Source organism: Cryptotermes secundus, unplaced genomic scaffold, assembly GCF_002891405.2.
Source record: "Cryptotermes secundus unplaced genomic scaffold, Csec_1.0 scaffold572, whole genome shotgun sequence".
Classification (NCBI taxonomy): Eukaryota; Metazoa; Arthropoda; class Insecta; order Blattodea; family Kalotermitidae; genus Cryptotermes; species Cryptotermes secundus.
In genome coordinates this window covers 1,052,942-1,073,157 of record NW_019725849.1, presented here as the reverse complement: position 1 = coordinate 1,073,157, position 20,216 = coordinate 1,052,942, and the positions used below count along the sequence as shown (strand labels likewise).

General features: G+C 39.8%; 1 protein-coding gene across 10 annotated transcripts in view; it reads left to right on the top strand.

Annotated features, from left to right (window-relative positions):
- Positions 1-20,216, top strand: part of LOC111863758 — a 119,187-nt gene that overhangs the window by 57,016 nt on the left and 41,955 nt on the right. For 9 of the 10 annotated variants that reach the window (XM_023850389.2, XM_023850384.2, XM_023850386.2 and 6 more), the window contains 6 exons: positions 1,362-1,450; positions 3,839-3,970; positions 8,891-8,974; positions 14,925-15,028; positions 15,912-16,013; positions 18,933-19,041. In XM_023850389.2, the coding sequence (XP_023706157.1) occupies positions 1,362-1,450; positions 3,839-3,970; positions 8,891-8,974; positions 14,925-15,028; positions 15,912-16,013; positions 18,933-19,041 (620 nt within the window). The remainder of the gene's footprint in view (positions 1-1,361; positions 1,451-3,838; positions 3,971-8,890; positions 8,975-14,924; positions 15,029-15,911; positions 16,014-18,932; positions 19,042-20,216) is intronic. The other variant, XM_023850388.2, reaches the window with a different exon arrangement.

Sequence of the window (20,216 nt, the reverse complement as noted above, 5' to 3'; positions counted from 1 at the left end):
GAAACTAGGAGTACAGGAGGATACAGGAGGTCAGCCTGTGAAATGTTTGCATGTGAAATAGAAGACTTCATGTGTGTGGTAGTGTAGTGTTATTGGGAGAGAGTGATTCACTGAGGCTTGTATAGCTCCCATGTTATAAGTACCTGAAAAGTACTGCAGATAGTCTGAGGGGATTAGCATGTAGTGATTGTAAATTGTGTAAACCCGTAATAGTGTAATAATTAAGTGTAGTTATGACTAGTGAAGATCCAATAAACAAACTACCAATCAGAACCCCGTCTCTACCCACTAATACTCATGACAATATTTTAGACCTACCAACAATTGTCAGTGCATACATGCAACAATAAATGTCTCAGATTAGGAAATCTATGGTTAATTGCAAGAACCAATGGGACAGAACAGTCCCTGTGACATTGCCTGCAAGAAAAAAGCAATCTGGCTCAATGTTGCTTAGAACTGTCCAATTATCTGATGCTTCCCTAGTGGACTTTCCAAATAATGATAAAGTCGTTTATAGATATCAAACGTTAAAGACAGTAAGATCCAAAGTTAGTGATGATCATATATTAATGCAATAATTGTGTTCCTGGACAGCAGATGAAGCAGTTTGTGCAATATCCCATGTGTTATGTTGGCGAAACGAGCAGGATTATAGAAGTACATATTAAGGAGCACAAATATAACCTGATCCAAAGTCTCCTTGAAAAATCAAAATTAGCCCAACGTGCGTATGAAGAAGCCCATAAAATATGTTGCAAAGAAGTGACGGTCTTGCAGAGTGAACCAAACACCACCTACAGGGAATACAAGGAATCCACCCACATGTCTCTGGTAGATATCTGATCAGTCAACCCAGCCTGAACAACTCTCCCATCAGGACTCCTATTATCATAGCAAAGTCAGAAAACTTCGACTCTGTCCAGTGTAGATTATGTGTGAAAGCTGTTGTTTTCATGTTGATACCATACAGAGAATTCATCTCTTTAGTGATGACTTCTGTTCTAATAGTGCTCTGATTTTAACAACAACAGCCTGAAATAGTGTATGGACACAGATGCTAGGCCTCATATGTGTGCAGTTTTTTAATGATTTTAATGTTTATCTTAACTATTGCAGATATTTTATGCTGTGATTTTTTTATGCATCTTGTGTTTGTGCTGGTGTCTGAGATAGGGACTAGCTCTATTGATTGGGCCCAACTGAGTAGGTTCCATCTGAAGATGCAGACGATGCAGGATGATGGATATTGTCCAGGAACTAATTTTTATCATGTACTGCCGAGTGTGCAACAGGGTGATAGGCTGGGATGATGCTGTGCCTCAGAGGTTACAGTGATGTTAGTGGCACTGTTGTTCCAGGGAACTGAAGCTGCAGTCGGGCGACTGGTTCTACAGGCACATACGGAACCGCTTCTCCAGGGCCGCTGCTGTGACAGAGAATAACACAGGTCTGTTCCAGCAGCTCATTCTAGTCATCATCTTCAGCTTTGAAATACCATTTTGGTTGGCATTTTTGTTTTTCGTGTGCACTATACAAGTAACCCCACCATTTATTGTTTTTATTACACAGAGTGAATGTACAGTAGAGACTTGTGCCCATTTGCATGTTCTATTGCCAGCACAATTGAATGGATTTTTATTAAATTTTGTACTGTGATTTGTATTAAATATTATGTGAATTAAGTTTCATTCATATAAGACCAATATAACCCCTGTGTAAGTGGAAAGGTAGGGCCACGCCCTAGCTCAAGCGGTTAGTCGCTGGCTTCCCACTGCAGCAGCCCGGGTTCAATCCCGGGTCTGGTGAAGTGAGATTTGTGGTGGACAAAGTGGCGCTGGGACAGGTTTTCTCCGAGTACTTTGGTTTCCCCTACCAATCTTCATTCCACCAATTGCTCCACAATCACCCTCACCTATCATCTGGGGCTGGTACAATAGGCCAGAAGTGGCCGCAGTACAAGGGATTTAGTCCCACCCCACTAGCATTAAAAAAGGGGAGGGAGAATGGTAAATTTCTGAAAAACTGGTCATTGTACAATAGAAAACTGGTGCATGATGTAAAATGTAGATTGTACTTGAAATTTTGTGTGAAACATTTTTCAGTCTGATGAATATTTAATGGAATGCAAAGGAATGTAATTATTGACACAGTGCAGAATGGTATCTGTAATGTGACTACCTTTACAGTAATCAGTTTGTATCTGCAGTCTATGAAAGTGTTGAGAGAGAAACAAGAAGAGTTAGACACACAAGCGATTTCTTTTAAGGAAGAAACTGGAATTCAGAATGTGTTAATAGAGTTAGAAAAGAAATGATTACAATGATTTGGACATATAAAAGGGAATACTATGACCAGAGGGGAACCAGTCTGTTCCTTGGAATGCCCAGGGGCTTCTGGATCAGCTGCCAGACCCTAAAGTAGTTGAGCAAGGCCATCAGAGTCAGAGCACAAGAAGTAGTTCCTGATAGTGCACCTTACAGACTTATTGAGACCAGGTATCAACACCAATCTACTTCTGACCAGGCTGGTGTTCTCGAGTGATGATTTTTCTGAACTTCATATACAGTTATAAGTTACTGTATTGAACTGCTGAATACTGCATAATGTATTGTGGGACTGAGCAGAGAAGGGGTGGCAAGATTGGCCAGTGGACACCTTTCTTTCGCGAAACTGTGGGATTCCCCATACCCCTTCTCACTGTGTTTCTTCTAGAATAGCTGAGATCACCCCATCTGCGTTATAACCCAAAAATTCCCCAAATTGTAACATGCCTAAAACTGTGGTTGCAAGACAAGAAGAGGCCATCACTAGCCTGATTGTGAGCCTAGTAGTGGTGTGGAGTGGTCCTGTATACAGAGCTAGAGCTGTGACTCCATAGTTACAGTAGTTCAGTGCAGGATGCTTGAAGAGAAGAGTGCATTGGCATAGGGTGCAATGTTAGTGGATAAAAGTATGCTGACATCAAGATATGACTACTGACAGTAAGTCACTGTTCCAAAACAAGATAAACAGTATATGTATTTGGAATAGTGCACTGTGGCAGAAAATCTTGCACTTACAGTCCTCTTGTAGCAGGTGCTGCTCATCCTCTTTGTGGTACTTACCTCGACACACATCGAGGTCCGTGCTGGCTCTATAAAAGCTGCAGAATCCAGATATCTGGTGGTAGTCCATTGAGGGCGGAATTTTTAACAACAGACATCCAAGTTTCTTTGACATATTAAGACCATTTCACTCCAATGTTTAAAACCACATTAATTAATTTTGTAATTCTCTTAGTGGGGGGTGGAGTCCAACTGGGTCCATTTGGCATGGCGGCCATTGATTGGCCTATTGTAGCCTGCCCCGGGTGAATACGATGATGGAGAGTTTACTGGAATGAAGATTGGCAGGGGAAACAGAAGTACTCGGAGAAAACCCGCCCCAGTGCCACTTTGTCCACCACAAATCCCACTTGACCAGACCGGGGATCGAACCCGGGCCGCCACAGTGGGAAGCCAGCGACTAACCGCTTGAGCTATGGTGTGGCCAAAACCACATTATATCCCTGTCCCAGTAGGTGTTAGTTCAACATACTTTCTCTCCGCTTCCTTTCCTGTCCAAAAGGATTATAAAATGTCTCCAAGTACTATCAGACATGAAAAGGTGGGAAAATGCCTCGCTTATGTTCATTATAACATGTCAATGGTGCCTTATACTGGGAAAGATATTGCTGCTGATGACAAATCTTTATTATTTCTCATACACACTGTCTTATATTATATCTTGATACTAGAATCGCTTGATGATATAGTCTCAAATATTTCACTTTGTAACACTTTGCTCTGTGTTGCAGCTCATGAGAATGGAACCGCTATGAACACAGATTCAGCTCAGGTACGAGAATTCATTGAGCGGTTGGTAGAGACACTGGTGTCCGGCCAATTAGATGATGTCAAAGTGAACCGTGCATACACACATCCAGAATGTGAGTAGTTTTAGAGATGCTGGAGATGATCTCGCAGTTTGTGCCAGAAATGGGCAGTCTCGCCCCCTAAATTGTATCTCCACACCCACATTTCAGACAGTACCAACACCATACACAATGTGGCTATGTATGCTATGGCACAACATCAGGATTTCAGAGTTTCACCACACATCTGAAAAGACCTTACTTTTATGAAACAGTTTTATTGATTCATATATTGTAAGCCTCCAGACTGTGCAGACACTCCAAACTTCTCATGGAGCTCTGAAATGAAGGCATAATAGCCAGCATGCAGCACATGTAGTTAAACAATAATGCTGACCCATTTCTAATGGTATAGCCTTATATTAAGGCAATGTAAAGAAGTCCCATGGATCATGGGGATGACAACATTTGAGGCTTGCTAATTTTTTTTTTACCTTGTGTCATATTTCGCTCCAGCCCCTTTTGGCCTGTGTTAACCAGCCCAAATCACTTGCCCCTCATGAAGATTATCACTTGGTTATCACTGCCATCAGAATGGTTAAATGATGGAAGGGGAGTACAGGAAATGTTGCTGGAAGGGGGAACCGTGGAAGAGGTCAGTCCTTGTGACTTCTTTCAGTGATGTCAGTATAGTAAATTATAAATGTGCATTATCCTTACATTTTATTAATTTATGTTTAACTTTTTCTTATTCCTGTAAGCTCTGTTGCTAAGTATGGGAGTAAGATGTACATTGAATCCAGTATTAAAATGGTTTCTTCTGTCCTCTCATTAAACTGTACATCTCATTAACCAGTAGGTCTCCTTATTAGGCTGTAGGTCTTATTAACCTCTAGGACTTCTTATTAAGCAATGAATCTCCTCATTAGCCTCAAAATTTCTTTATGATGTGGTGGGTTACTTCGTTTCATTGTGAACATATATGCACATACACGTATGATGTATGCGTTCCTTATTAATCTGTTTATCATTTCTTTAAGCCACAGATTAGTAGCTAGACTGTATGTTGGTAAATGATAGGACAAGAGATTAATTTGAAAGGGTTTGGAATGAAGCAGTTGTAGCCTAATCAAGGTACTCTCCAAGAATTTTTTTGGAAGGAGAAGGGAAAGCCATGAGAAATTTGTCAGGAGAGCTAATATCCTGATCAAATTTCAAGCTTCTCTCTTGTTAACGAGGGTGTCTCCATGTTAGAATCTGTCATTAAGATATAAATCTCCTTATTTCTCCATAGTTCTCCTTGCCAAGTTGTTAGTTATTTGGGAACCCCCATTGTTAACCTGCATCTTGCTTCTGACACACGTAATGTGCATCTCATCACTAAAGGCATGTCAGTTCCAGCCTATGAATGCTCCACATTCAGAACTCAGTTCTTTCAGTCTTGTGTTAGACATTTAGCAAGGCCACAGAGCTATCACAAACTCCTCCTTTTGTGTGTATACTTGGAGGAGGGGTTGTTTTGAACCACATTCCATTTCTTGATAAAGCAGACAGTCTTATCAGAAGGCAACTTCCTGCCTGCATTTTCAAAGATTATTTTTTTTTTTGTAATCTTACTGGTATGATGGGAATTCATTCTTATCTGATTCAAGAAACACTACACACTACTCTCTGGTTCCTGGCGTGTGAGCTTGACAACCTTGTTGCCATCTGTGAGCCAAATGTCTAGAGAAAATGTGGGAGTCTTGACATTTCACAACCCTATGGGCCTTCATGGCCTGTTACAGGGATAGCTTTAGCTTTACCTTTTACCCATTATTTAATGCCTGAAATCCATGTAAATAATATTTAAAGATTCAGTCTGTACCTCAGAGGCAATGCACTGTCTCATCATTGCAAAGACTGAACAGTTATGTTGTTAGGGAATTAATCGGTTTTTGTCATGAGACTCATATTATGAGTTTTTTAATGTTAAGGAGGTCATACATATTGTCACATGATGGAGGGACTGCAGGCAGATTTTGGATGCGTGATTAGATTCATTGGACTCTTTGATACAGCAAATGACTACACTTCACGTTTCACTATTACACGTATGCGCGCGCAGACGTGTCTTCACTGCTGTTGCTTGGCAGTGGCTTTCAACTGTGGACATTCTTCTTCTGGGTTCCCGAACTGTCCCCAGCCTCAGCCACCAGCTTCTCACAGCAACAGCTCACAACAACTGAGTCCCAGCAGGTATCTGACTCTTGCTCACTCACTCACTCACTCACCCACCAACCATTTCCACTGACTGACTTGGCCTGCTTATAATATCTCAGCAAGGACTGCACAGGAAACACCGTTCCTCTGTTGTAGTTCAATTGTTGCTGTGCAAACATGTTTGTTTGTGAAGCCGTTACTCAGTAACAGCTGTTGTACAGTTGCTTATCTCGTGGTTGTTGCCAAGCAACATTGTGGCATGTAGACCATTATGATTTAGCGTGTTAACTGGTCAAACGGTTAAGAAGTGCCATATTGAAAGTACCATAGGTCTAACTAAGACCACATCAGAAAGCTATGGCTTAGCTGTTTGTTCTTTCATTGTATTCATGGGAATTTGAGAACAGTTCATTACTCGTAGTATACTGTCATCATTTTCATCTGGATGTTAGTACATCTCTTGAAAGAGTACCTGTTGCATAGGATTTGGGGGTGCAAGTGGTTTGCAGATCTGTCATACCCAGAAGTTGTGTTCCAGGGCTTTGTACAAGATAAAAGTTCATGAATGACTGATGCCATAGTCCTCACCTTAATTATGGGAATGACTCCATATATGGTTTCTGAAATCAGTGGTGGGATTCTGTATTGTACATAGCATGAATCTCACTGTCAGTTGGATGTCTGTCACATGAATAAGAATGTTCACACTGAGCATATGTACAGGTTTCTTTACATACTACACAGTTATTTCATCAGTGTAATTTCTCTAGCTCACTGGATGGCACAACATATTATCATCTTACTCATAAAGATCCCTGTACATGAACCCGCAGACTACCTACCATGGGGTATGTCTCTTCTATGTACATAGACTGAAAAGTCTTGTTCTCTGACACTGTGGCAGTCGCATGATGGAAGTGCAGCAGTACTACAAACAGCAGCATATATGGCAGTTTAAAAATGCTTGCTAAGTATGACTGGGTAAAGCTTTTATCATTGTATGGTATGCAGAGGCTACAGAAAGAGGGCCCATGGATCATGAAGGTGACAGTGCTCGAGGCTACTTGTTCGTATTCTCCTCCAATCCTTTCTGCCCACATTGCCCAGCCCAAAGTGCTTGTTGCTGTTGCATGATTATCACCATCAACATTCATATGAACAGACTGGTTAAATGATCAAAAAAGAATGTAAAAAAGTATGCTGAAGAGGGAAGCATAGTAGGTCAAGGGAGATGTGAAGGTTCGATCCGTGGATGTCTTTCTGTAGCCTCCATATACTGGGACCGACATCAGTAGTTGATACAACATCACTGAATCATTTTTCAAAACATTTACAAAGGAACCTTAAAGTAAGTCTTGTGGTCTCTCCAGGAACATGCTTTAATCTATTGTGTATTGGAAGCTTTACCTTTTCAGCCTACTTATTCTCAAAGGAAGAGTTTGTTTAGTGTATGATTTTTGTGTGCATGCGCGAGTGTGTATGTGTGTGTGTGTAGAGAAACGCATTTAAGAAAGAATCCCAGGACAGCTCAGTCAGTATATCAATGGGATACTGGCTGGATGGCCTGGGTTCGATTCCCGGCATGGAAAGATTTGTCTTTTCCCCACAGCACCCAGACAGGCTTTGGGGCACAGCGAGCCCCCTATTCAGTGCACACTAGGGGCTCTTTTCCTGGAGCTAAACTGGCCGGGGCTTGAAGATCACCATTCACCTCCATCTAGTGCCAAGGCCAAGAATGGTGCAGCTATACCTCCACTCCCCCAGTACGTTTCCATTGTGTGATAATTAAGTAAGCACAGGAACAACATTATATTTTTACCGTTTTATATATATACACACACACATGAATGTAACATCTTGTACCATAAACCTAACAGAAAACACTCAAAAGACATTAAGAAATTTACAATATATTGTAGACCGCACCATAGCTCAAGTGGTTAATCGCTGGCTTCCCACCGTGGTGGCCCGGGTTCGATCCCGGGTCTGGTCAAGTGGGATTTGTGGTGGACAAAGTGGCACTGGGGCAGGTTTTCTCCAAGTACTTCAGTTTCTCCTGCCAATCTTCATTCCACCAAATTCTCCATCATCATAATCACCCGGGGTAGGCTACAATAGGCTAATCAGTGGCCGCTGTGCTGAGTGGACCCTGTTGGACTCCACCCCCCACTAAGAGAATTTTTTTAATTACTCTATATTGTTGTCAATATGTATGGTAGCCACAAGTGCTAAAGTGATACTGAAGTGTCACAGTACACTTTGTGGCTGGGATTTAATGTTAATTTTTTAAAAATTTCGTAAGCATGTAGTTCTTTGTTCATTAAATGAATTGGGAGTCACAATTTAATAGTCCGTGCAATGTTTGTAGATATGAATTGTTCGTTTCTTGAAGTTTGTAAGTAGAGGTTCGCCTTTACATGATTTGTTTTACTTTTCCTGTTTGAATGCCATTCTTTCTCTAAAAATTTAGCCACTGTGTATTGTAATATTGAAGAGGGAAGCAACCAAATCCCAGCCGAACAATATGTGCTGCTCATCTACAATACTGAAGTCCCTGTTCGAATCAGGGAATGGAGACACACACACACACACACAGAAACTGCTCATAAATGGGGCTTCATAAAAGGAAATGAGTTCCTTCAAATCTCTAATAAAACAAGTGCAATACATGTGATACATGATAAGCTTGCATTACCCGTTTAAACAAAAGTTGTCTGCTGTTTGAAGCATTATGCATGTGAGGGTGCTTGTGGTACTAACCCCTGGGACAATGCTGGATGTGGTTGTTTGCAGATGATCGCATGTTTGCCTGCCATCACACTGCGCTGTGTGAGAACCTCGTTCAGCTCTCGTTCGCCCTGCATATGGCGATCTCCAGTAAGTGACCAACACTACGTTATAAATACTCAGTTTGTGGCTCTGCTGATATCTATTTTTAACAATTTGCTTTCTGAGATTTTTGGCCAACTTGAAATAGAGACGTACTGATAGATGTATATGTGCATCAGTAACCTAATATAACCTAACCCGACCTGACATAACCTAACACACCTGAATGCAACCCAACCCAGTCAAAGCTAACCTTAAACTACCAAATTTAATCAACCCTTCTCAAAATCCATGATGTATATAGTACAGAGCACCCATTCTCTCACCAATTAGAGTACCATCAAAAACTGTGTGTTTTGAGTATGGATGATATGGCATGTCATATATCACTGTGGGACCGCTGAGACAGTGGGATTATGGGTTCAAATCACACTTAAGTCATGGATATACATAGGTTACTCAATAAGTAACAAACTGTGGTGTGTATTACTTCAATGTGGGTGTCCTGAACAACATGGAATAATGGACAGCTCCCATATTTATCCATGTAATTGCCAGAGTGACACAGAACTTCGTGTTTGCACTCATCATCTTTGTGCACCTTCATCAATATATGAATATTCGCACTTCAGTGTCTTTGTCTCTTCTCATTATACAATACTGCGTGTTTTGGCCTAATTGGCCATCATCAGATGCATAAGCTGTTGGATTAAAGGAACCTGCTGCTCTGTTGTCATGCTCCTGCCCTTTTCATTTTGATGTAAAATGCTTCTAAAATATTTTATTTTAGGTTATTCTTAGATTATTATGCTGTTGTTACTTTATTTGTATGCACGTGTCTGGTGTATTTTTGTTGATGTGTTTGTTCTGTCCTTTTGTGCTGCGTATACCGTATATCAGAAGCATTTTACATCAAAATGAAAAGCAGAACAGCATGTCAACAGGGCAGCAGGTGCCTTTAATCCAACATCCTATACACCTGATGGCTAGTTAGGTCAAAACAAGTAGTGTTGTACAACGAGAAGAGACAAAGACGTTGAGTGTGAATATTAATTAATTAATTCATTCATTCATTTATTGTATATTCCATAAATCCATATACATAGATATAGAACCATTCACATAGTTAATATAGTACAATACAATTATAAATATATATGTATGGCTTATAATCATTATAATAGATAAAAAACATGTGTTAAATTTACAGGCTTACATCACTATACATAAAATTATGCAAAATTAAAATTGTTTATGTTATTATCCTTATTTCTAGGTAAATTTGTTACTAAAGAATTCATCATATATATAAAAGGAGTTTTGCAATAAAAATGTTGTCAACTGAATTTTAAAATTTTTCAAGTCATTAGACACAGATTTGATTTTTGGTGGCAAATGATTAAAGATCTTTACCCCCATGTAACATATTCCTTTTTGGAATTAGGTTAGACTAGTTTGCGGATAATGCAGATCACAGATAGATCTGGTACTACAATTATGCATTTGTGAGTTGAATGTGAATAATTCCTTATTTACTATAACAAACAGGGAAATCGACAATATATATTGAGCTTGTAGTGGGAGGATATCGACAAAGTTGCACAAAGATGGTGAGAAGCAAGAACATGAAGTTAGAATACACAGTGCAACGGGATTCTGCAATATAATATTGTTATGTGTCTGGGGTTCCATGAGTAGTAATAGTGGGTTCTGGATTGGATGATTAGATTTGATGGCACTTCTACACATTTACAATCAATGGTAATCAATTATAACAGCTCACAATCAATGAATGTCTAAGACTTGCTCCATTCCTTATTGGATTACAAGTGTCTTCTCTTCTACTGTGACTAATTTGGTTCTGATTTACAAATAAGTCACTTCTTCAGCTTCCATTGTCCACTAGTTAACACTCCACAGCTGAACACTTAACTCTCTTATGACTGAATCACTGAACCCCCTTATGAATCAATCAATTCAAGAATGCCCCCTTATTTACAACTAGGGTCAAACTGAAGAGAGACCACCTCCTTGTAACAGTTCATGTATTACTCGGTTATTCTGCATTTATCTGTTGCTGCATGTTTACAACTTGTATTTTGAATTGTTTCATTTTTGGTCCGTTACACTATCAATCACAGAGTTAGTAGAGAGTCCGTCGAGTGTAACAATTTGTAGGTCACTTTTTTAATATCACTTCTGCCTTACATGTTTCGGTTTGATACAACCATCATCAGAGGCACTTGCTATAACTATGGAAACACTGTCGTTTATGATGTTCACAGTTATGTTTGTCGTGTAGACGCTGCTACAATATGCTGACGTGTAAAAGCACAAAACTTACTAAGATAGTTGAGTACACTATCAAGTTCTCACTTTTCATCCGAAACTGTTTTAAGTTAAAACGCTAAATGTTAAAATATTTAATCTAAAATGCTGAATTCCTCCTTGTTAGTTCATCCCGAAGATGGGAGACGTCAGCTTGAAGTTGTATGGCTTATGGTTCGATGTTTCTTATGTGCTGTGTGTTGTGAACTGCCTGATGGTTGTATCAAACCGAAACATGTAAGGCAGAAGTGATATTAAAAAAGTGACCTACAAATTGTTACACTCAACGGACTCTCTACTAACTTTACAACTTGTGGTTTTCATATCCAGTTGATTTCCAAGAATCAGTCTCTCCATGACAATGCACTTGCGTGCTCTAGCAAGCCGATGTCTAGCAATCGGTTATTCTGTCACAATATTGTGACTCATAAATTTGTTTTGGCAATATGCAGGTTCAGTTCCCACAGGGAAGAAACAAGTCCTTAGTGCTTGCACCCAATGTTGCACCTTGGCTTTCGTCCCAGCGTTCTGCCAGAAGCATTTTGTTTTTCGAAATGCTTCTTTAGTGACCACAGAAGTGAAACGTGCTGCGAGCAAGTTGCCGGCTCCCAGCCATGTGTGACAGTGTTACCCTTGATGGCAGTTTGGGACACACTGCAGCTGCTTCAGAGCTGAGTGTGCTGATGAGTGCGAACAGCAGCCCTGATTTCTGCTACGTATGACTTGAAGAAGGTTTGTGTCACTGGATAGTTCCGTCATTCACTCTGGCTGTCACGTGGGGAAACAGAAGATTTGTTTGTTGTTAATGTGTGTGGCATCTGTACTGAAGTAACAAATGCGAGTGTTAACAGACCCTCAGAAGTTATTTGTTCAGAATTGTGACTGCTTGTTGAACAATGCTGCTTACGTCAAGATTTTTCTTGTTGTGTTGTGTGTAGCTAGAGGTCTTACAAAGGCCTAATCTCCTGTCAAATACCTGAAGGAGTAATTGTTTCAGAATTAATTCTGAATCGCAAAAGGACAGTAAAAAATAAGTTACAGATGACTGTCAGAAATGTATAAATCCGGAAACACAGCAAGTGAACACTGAGTACATGGAAGAAACAGCAGGAAACAATGTGATAACCCGAGTCAAGGAAACTTACTCACACAACTCACTCGGCGTGCACATAAGCTTGTACTGTGACCGGAGGCAGGGAATTACAGCTGCGCTTGGCAGTGACATAAATCAGTGAATAATCGGGTAATGAAGGTGCGTATGATGAGTGTCACTTGTATGCCATTCGTGTAATTAATTGATGTAATGTTTCCGGTATCTCAGGAACTAACTGTGTTTAGGAAACTGGAAAGGTTCAGTGATGCATTGTACAATTGAAATTTGACCTTGATGAATTGATATTGGAGTCGAATCTAGCAGAGCAGATTTTATTAAATCGCATGTCTGCTACCTTATAGTTTAAGGATTGTATGAATTAGAAGATTTTCTCTGAAAATCTGGTGGATTTGAATAATGCTTTGAATATGATACCAGTTTCTTCAAATGGGTGTGAACGGGGATTTTCGTAAATGAACCTCATCCTCACGTCAATGAAAACTGTTTCGGCACTTTTGTTTGTGCTGGTTGTTGGATCACCTCTTCGTCAGTTCTCCCCTGCAAAGTGCCATGAGTCGTGGATAACCAGAGGATGCCATTGCACTGTGGACAGGAGAGAGTCACACATATGGATTACGTCAAAGTGTGAAGTATCTTGTCGTTACTTTTTGCTTTTTGAACCCTCATCCAAAGATATTAATGATGATATTTGAAAGATCGCACAGATTATGTGCAATTGAAAGTGGAGCATGAAGAATGTTACAAAGCTGGCATTAACTCTGCCGACAAGCGGCAGTCACCCATTCGGTATATTTCGCTTGAGGACTAAAGTCATGGAGTGACGTATGAAAACGTTGATATCCAAATTCTGTCTGATTTACACATTTTCAGCCATCCTGTACGTGAAAAGTCGGTTTTTGGAATTCTGTCTGCCCATAAGTATGTGTGTATATGCACCTCACTAGCGCCTGAACATTTGGATGGATTTTATTCATAATATGTATTTAAGAATTTATACACCATAGGCCTGTGTCAGGTGAATAGGAACATTGTATTTTCAAAAATAGGGGCTCTTGGATTGAAGCTAAAAGACAAAATTAACTATTTTATGAAGAACAGCACAAACGATTTTGATTAAATTTCAGTCATTTATGGCGGCCATCACTCTAAATATGTAAAACTGCATGCGTGATGTCCTTGGTAAAATAATGATATGCTTTGTAGGAGGCCAAATGCAAGATGTAAATTTTCTCAGAAACATTTTGATCAGTTTTGATTAAATTTTGATGAGGTATAGGGGCAAATAATGTTCTGTGGGCCAGAACATTCTAAACATAACAGGATTTGAACAGTGGGCTCCTGGTCAGCTATCACCCACAAAATATTTTTCTTTCTCAAACTTAACAATTTTGATTAAGTTTTGCCATCATGCAGTACTGATAGCCACGAATAAAACTGCACTGGACATATTGAAGAAACAACAGTCTGCTCTCTAAGGGTCAAAATACAAAATACCAATTATATAAAGCTCTGATCCATCAAATGCATGCTATAAAATATGCACCAGTTATTTATTGTGCATTTCACCTGAAATAGTAACATTACTTGCATTGAATGCAGGTATGTCTAGCAAGTTCCAGTAGAATCTTTGCAAACAGTCGAGGGCTTTGTAGCTAGGAAAGTAGTTATCATGTAAAGGGTTGAAGAGGGAACATAAGACCATCTGTATTAGCAATTTGGATGTCCCAGCACAGATAGTGGTGTGAATTCATGATTTGTTTAATCCGTCTTGCAGTGCGTACACTTATCTATCTTCTTCTCTCACTCTCACTACATGTTTCGGCATAAAAATGCCATCTTCAGGTGCTACCCAATTCACGTCAAACTAGTACACTGCATGCCTTGTCTTCACTTTAAAACAACTAAAATATATGTCCATCACATACATTGACAAATGTCAATCGTAAAAATCATGAACTTAAATCAGTGCAACAGGACGCTAAAATATAACATTGTTAATAGTGGTGTGAAACTGACGTTCACAAATGCTTTTCAGTTCTCTTTATATCAGTGATATTTATGAAAGTTGAAGTCCACAAATAATGTTCATCACTTCAGTTTAGAATATTAGACTGAAGGCATTTAAGGACGGAGTTTCTGAGGACAATATTTGTACCTAAGAGGGAGGAAGCAACAGGATACTGGACACAATTACACACTGAGATGCTTCATTACTCTTCATCTAACATTCTCATAGTGATTATACACAGTGAGATGAGATAGGCTAGAATAGTGTTTCTCAACTTCTGGGCTGCAGCCCAGTACCCGGTCTATTCTTCTACTTAGCTGCAAGAGTGAGGAGCTCCACGAACAATCTCAATCCAGAGAGCCAGTCCCTCACCTGAGATTCAAATCAAGCACCTCCCCATTACAAGTCTAGAGTGTCACCTGTATGCAAGCTTACTTGGTCAGTGGTCTAGTGAGTTCATCTTTATCAGAGAATATCACATTGCCAGTCATCAGATTATGAACAAGTGTCACCCAGTAAAGTGTGCTCATGTAATTCTGCCTGTTCAGACAAGCCGCTGCCTGAAGAAGAAACGCCATCTGCTGTCCATGCAGCCCTAAAGCAGCGAGTGCAGCACATCATACACGAGGCCATGACTCTACCAAACCTCAAGGTGAGGCACCAGAACTGTCTCAGGCATTGCATTATGGGGAGATCACACCCATCTTTGTCTGCATGTTTCATGTTAAGAATTACTCAGAGATATTTCGATATTAGATATTTGGAGTTCAAGTGTGATTTTATGTTATGATGCCATCAGTGTAGGGTCTAATGTTGAGATGACTGATGAACAAGTGAATGGGAAAGGCTGCGAAATGAAGTAGTGGTAGCCTAATTTCAGGTGTTGTTCTGGAATATTCCTTGAGGTACTGAAGGAAACCTTCAGAAACCTCAGCCTCTGGGATTAAAATTTGGAACTCGGGACTCCTGAGTACAAACTAGGAGTGGTACCATTCACCTGTAATGCTCAGTGATCTGCATTGTTCATTGGCTTTGTCAATAATAGAGTTTATGTCTCTTTAAAGATCAAACTTTTATTGTTCATAGTCTTTAATGGCAACAGATCTATGGTTATTGGGCATGCCTATTGTAAGATATTATGACGGGCAGGTCCAGCATAAGCTCAAGTGCTGTCTCAGATGATAAAAAATCTCCCTCCAGTTAAAAGCAGATCATCTCTTCTGAATCTTCATTACAATAACAAAATTTCAAGACACTGCAATGAGGTGGTGTCATAATATTTAAAACAATTGTATTTACATTCTTGCGTAACATATTTAGATGAATACCAATTAATCACCATGACATGAAAAAGAGATTACCAGAAATCAGTTTTCATTTAACAAAATGAAGGGAACTGTAAAATTTGCTACCAAGGTGGCCGCTTGACTTTTCTATGCTCTTGTATTGGCCCTGACAAAGAGAATAATAGAGACAGATGTTGCCTGGTGTTTGACAGAAGATGAACATGACTGACCTCTGGTTTATTCATTCAGAACCATGTACCTACAGAAAATGGTACAGCCTTCCACAAATGGGATGATGACATCACATCCATGACTTATGAAGACATCCTGGCTACAGCAATACTGAACAAGGTATGTGCAGCTCTTTCACAATGGCTCTGCATAACAAGGTATGTGCAACCCTTTGGGCTGATTCAGTACTGAACAAGGTACATGTAACCCTTGCACTACTGTGTACAATCATGCTTAACACATATTATATTCAATGAAACACCTACCTCAAATATTTGTTTCTTACGAGTGAGAACTTAGGTTCTCAGAATTTCAAAACTCTGTTTCTGACTTAAGAAAATTTGAGCTTCTTACAATGGTGACTCTTAAGAATACAGCATTCTCAGATGTGACCTCACATAGTCTGGAATGTAGGTTTAAATGTTTCATGGGAGCCAAATGCCTCCATCACTCCTTCGTCCTGAAGATGGTGGAGGCATCAGTCAATCAATCAATCAGTCAATCAATTAATTTGTTCCAAGAATCCATATTTGGTGATATAACATCCAGATACAGAACAAGTCAGTAACTTCATATTGTAACGGACGGAGGATAGTCGCTGCAAGAGGAGTAGCCAGACAAGAAAGAAGAAGACATTGCAAGAACAGCCTGCAAATAAAAGGAACAGGGATGTACCATCAGGCTATTTGGGATGAACAGCCTTAAGGAGGGAGCAGTGTGACGTATTTGTGCTATGCAGGATGCCCCCTCCCCACGTTACAATATTGTGACATGTTGTGCGACGGAGGACCCCTACCTCCCCAGCGGCATGTGGCCGTAATGTAGCGCTCTCGTTACTACGATAATAGGCGAGTCATCACCCCGCCACTCTCCCCACGGTGACATAACACGCAACGCGCGGTGACGTAAGATGGCGTGAGGTAACAGCGTTGCTAGGCTATACGCAAACACGGCGACATGGCACCGATTCCTACTGTGACAAGGCACTTATTATGCAACAGGCAAGCACTGCGACTATATAAGGGAATTGGAACAGTCGCTGAGGTCAGTTGTAGTCGAGTTAACTTGTAGCCGTCCCTGGAGAGAGTTAAGGTGTATCAGTGCTGAAAACAGTTCTCCAGTCAGCAGCCTACAGTTGGAGTATAGCAGCATTCGTGGAAAGAATAACTGGATGTGTGTGTAATTGTGTAATTGGGAGTGTGTGATACAGGCACACTTACATAGCTCCCGTACTGTAAACGTGTAGACTACTGACAATAGAGTGATTTGATTTGCGAATAGGGTTATAAACTGTGAAACCCCGCAACATTGTCATAATTAATTGTAGCCGAGGTTTGTAGGGTGTTGAATAAACCAATTAACAATCCGAACGGCGTCTTCAGTGTCTAAACACGTTACAATATTAATATAACATACATATCATACATGGGTCAATTATACTATAAAACTTAACAACCTACAGATTTCATACACATCAGTCATACAATACTTCATCCCACTTGCAACAATTCGATAACCAAAAGAAACCCAGCATCCAAAGATTTTTTATAGATTAAGTGAGAACAAGTTAATTGTCATGTAACACACTCACTTAAGAATTAATGGGACATAAATTCATCAACGGAATAAATGGAATGTTTCAACAGAAAGGTTTTAAGACCCTCTTAAAAGAGTAAAAATTTTTCTCTAATTTTATATGCTCAGGGACCTTGTTATACAACATGATTCCCATATTTATCACCTTTCTTAAAGAACTATGTTGCAATAATCATCAGCTTCCTCCAGAACTTTCCTGCTTATTCATCAAACTTGAGGGCATCACATCCAAGAAGTATGTTGTCTCTGTTCACCATTGTGTGAGCTGAGGATCACATAATATTATACAGACATTGATGGTTTGTGTTGTTATCCTCCTTTCATTTCATTATGACAGGTAAGCTCCTGACATTTTCATGTTCTAAATTCTGAATTGATCATTTTCATTAGACTTACCTTCCATACTGGCTTATTTGTATCACATGGCGTTAAAATTGAAGTCTGATTGCAGATCCTAACTATTCTAAGTGATGGTTTGCTTCAGCCTCTCCAGGGAAATGCTACTATCGTACCTCAAGTTACGCTACAACTGCTTTCTTTCATATCCTTTGCAGTTCATTAATCATTAATCATCCTACCAGTTGATGCTAAATAGTCTGAGATATTGACAGTGTCCTTTGGCGCAGGATAGGCAAATTAACTCATTAAACTTGTTATGAATTTACTGACCTTTGTGTCATTCCATGCATATACTTTCAACTGAATACTCTGGTTAAGAGGCCACATTTTAATCTTGTCTGGAATCTGACTATACTAACTGAATATTTTCATGATTCTCTTCAGTATCTCCTGGAACATGCTAGGTTAGTACCTCGAACTCTGCAGTGACTGATTACTTACAAGTATTTCCTAGTTCTTCATTTACCATCATCCTGATGTTTAATGCTTTATAACTTATGAGGCTGAAAATATGTTATTAGCCATGTGGGAACTGCCCACATTCAAGCAGGTGTGACAACGCGAGCTTCATTGCTTAGCAACGACGAGTAAACAGTGGTTGCTAAGCAATGAAGCTCGCGTTGTCACACCTTGAATGTGGGCAGTTCCCACAGCCCTTGCACTGTTGCTGAGTAATTAGTGCTAGCCATATCCCTCTGTACTATTTTGTTTTTACATTTTTGCTGTCTGTGATTTATGGTGTATCCCCACATCTAGATGCACGAGTTTGTAATTCCTACAAGAGATGGCATGCAGAGGCAGCAGATAGATCTAATTTGAAGTTCATCATGTGTGTGACAGATGCAATCACATACCCTGCCAGTCTGAACACAGATTTCTCAAAATGTCACCAAACAGCAGCAAGGATGATCTGTTTCAGGGACATTATGGGCTCAGCAGAGTAAATGTTATGTAACCCAAACATTGCTCAGTCAGTGTCTTCTAATTCACTTCCACCACCATGACAATGATTAAAATTTACAAAATGTTATTTCATCGCTGAAGGTGATTGAGCGGTTCCAGCAAAGGACTGATGCAGTGTTACCTGATGCAGTGGATGGAGACCGCGGTGTGCCAGCATTCTGCAGCATAGAGCAAGCACCCAAGTACATAAGTAAGCAAAGGCATTCAGTAGATAGACCATCTCTCTTTTGTTCTTCTTATTATAATGCCTTTATTACATGCCTTTCACTTTTAGAAACTGATATCATGAGAGTTCCAGTCAGAGACATCAGAGACTTCAGAACTTGGTACTTTGTTATCTCATAATAAATGTCCTTCTATTTGCTACATTTTATCTGCTAATGAAATCTGTATCAGCATGAATTCATTTCATGATAATTTCCTTAACATTGATCTTCTCTTCAGTTTGATTAACCAGCAGTTACATATTTTGCTATATTCATTACCATTGCAAAGTTATGATACTCTGCAAACACTTGAACTGTACTATATGCACTGTATGCTGGAATGTCTTATGCATATGTATTTTTTTTGTGTTCTACTTGTGTCTCTTGTTATTTCATTTGTTTATGCTGACTCTGTACCTCCTAGCATTTCAACCAGCTACATCCCAGGTGCATCACAGTAAGGAATAACTAACCTTGTAATTCCAACAGTAACTGAGAATTCCACTACACAGTAATCTGCATCCCCCCTCCCTCAGACAAAGTGTAAAGTTAAATGACTACTACAACAAAACTTACACTCCTCCACACATCCACGACTTGTTACTTACACTGGGCACCAACAACTATGTAATTGCATGCTACGAACATTGCATCTGCATTACGCAGGATTTTTCACCTATGTAGTATAGCACCATATACACTCCACAGACCCCACTATACATATACTACTTCAAGGAATTTACAGCCTTAAAATATATGTAATCTCCCTTATTTTAAATATTTTAACAATTCAGGCAGCCATTGCATTTTATTTTATTTATGTTTTATCGCTGAGCACAAGAAATGCATTACAACATTTTTTATTGTAAAAATGGAGCAGTTTAACTTTGCGGTTTTGTAATGATGTGCTATATGTGTTTATTTACAAACCACCTGATGGTGGTCCATGTAACCGAAACATGTGAGGGTGGCATAGATAATAAAATTTATTAATCTATTTTATTGATTTTTATGGGGGGCACACGGTAGCATAGTTGGTTGAGGTACTATGCTACAAGCCGGATGGTCGCGGGTTGAAGTCCCGATGAGGTCACTGGATTTTTTTTTACTTGACCTAATCCTTTCAGCCGCACTATGGCCCTGGGGTTGACTCAGCCTC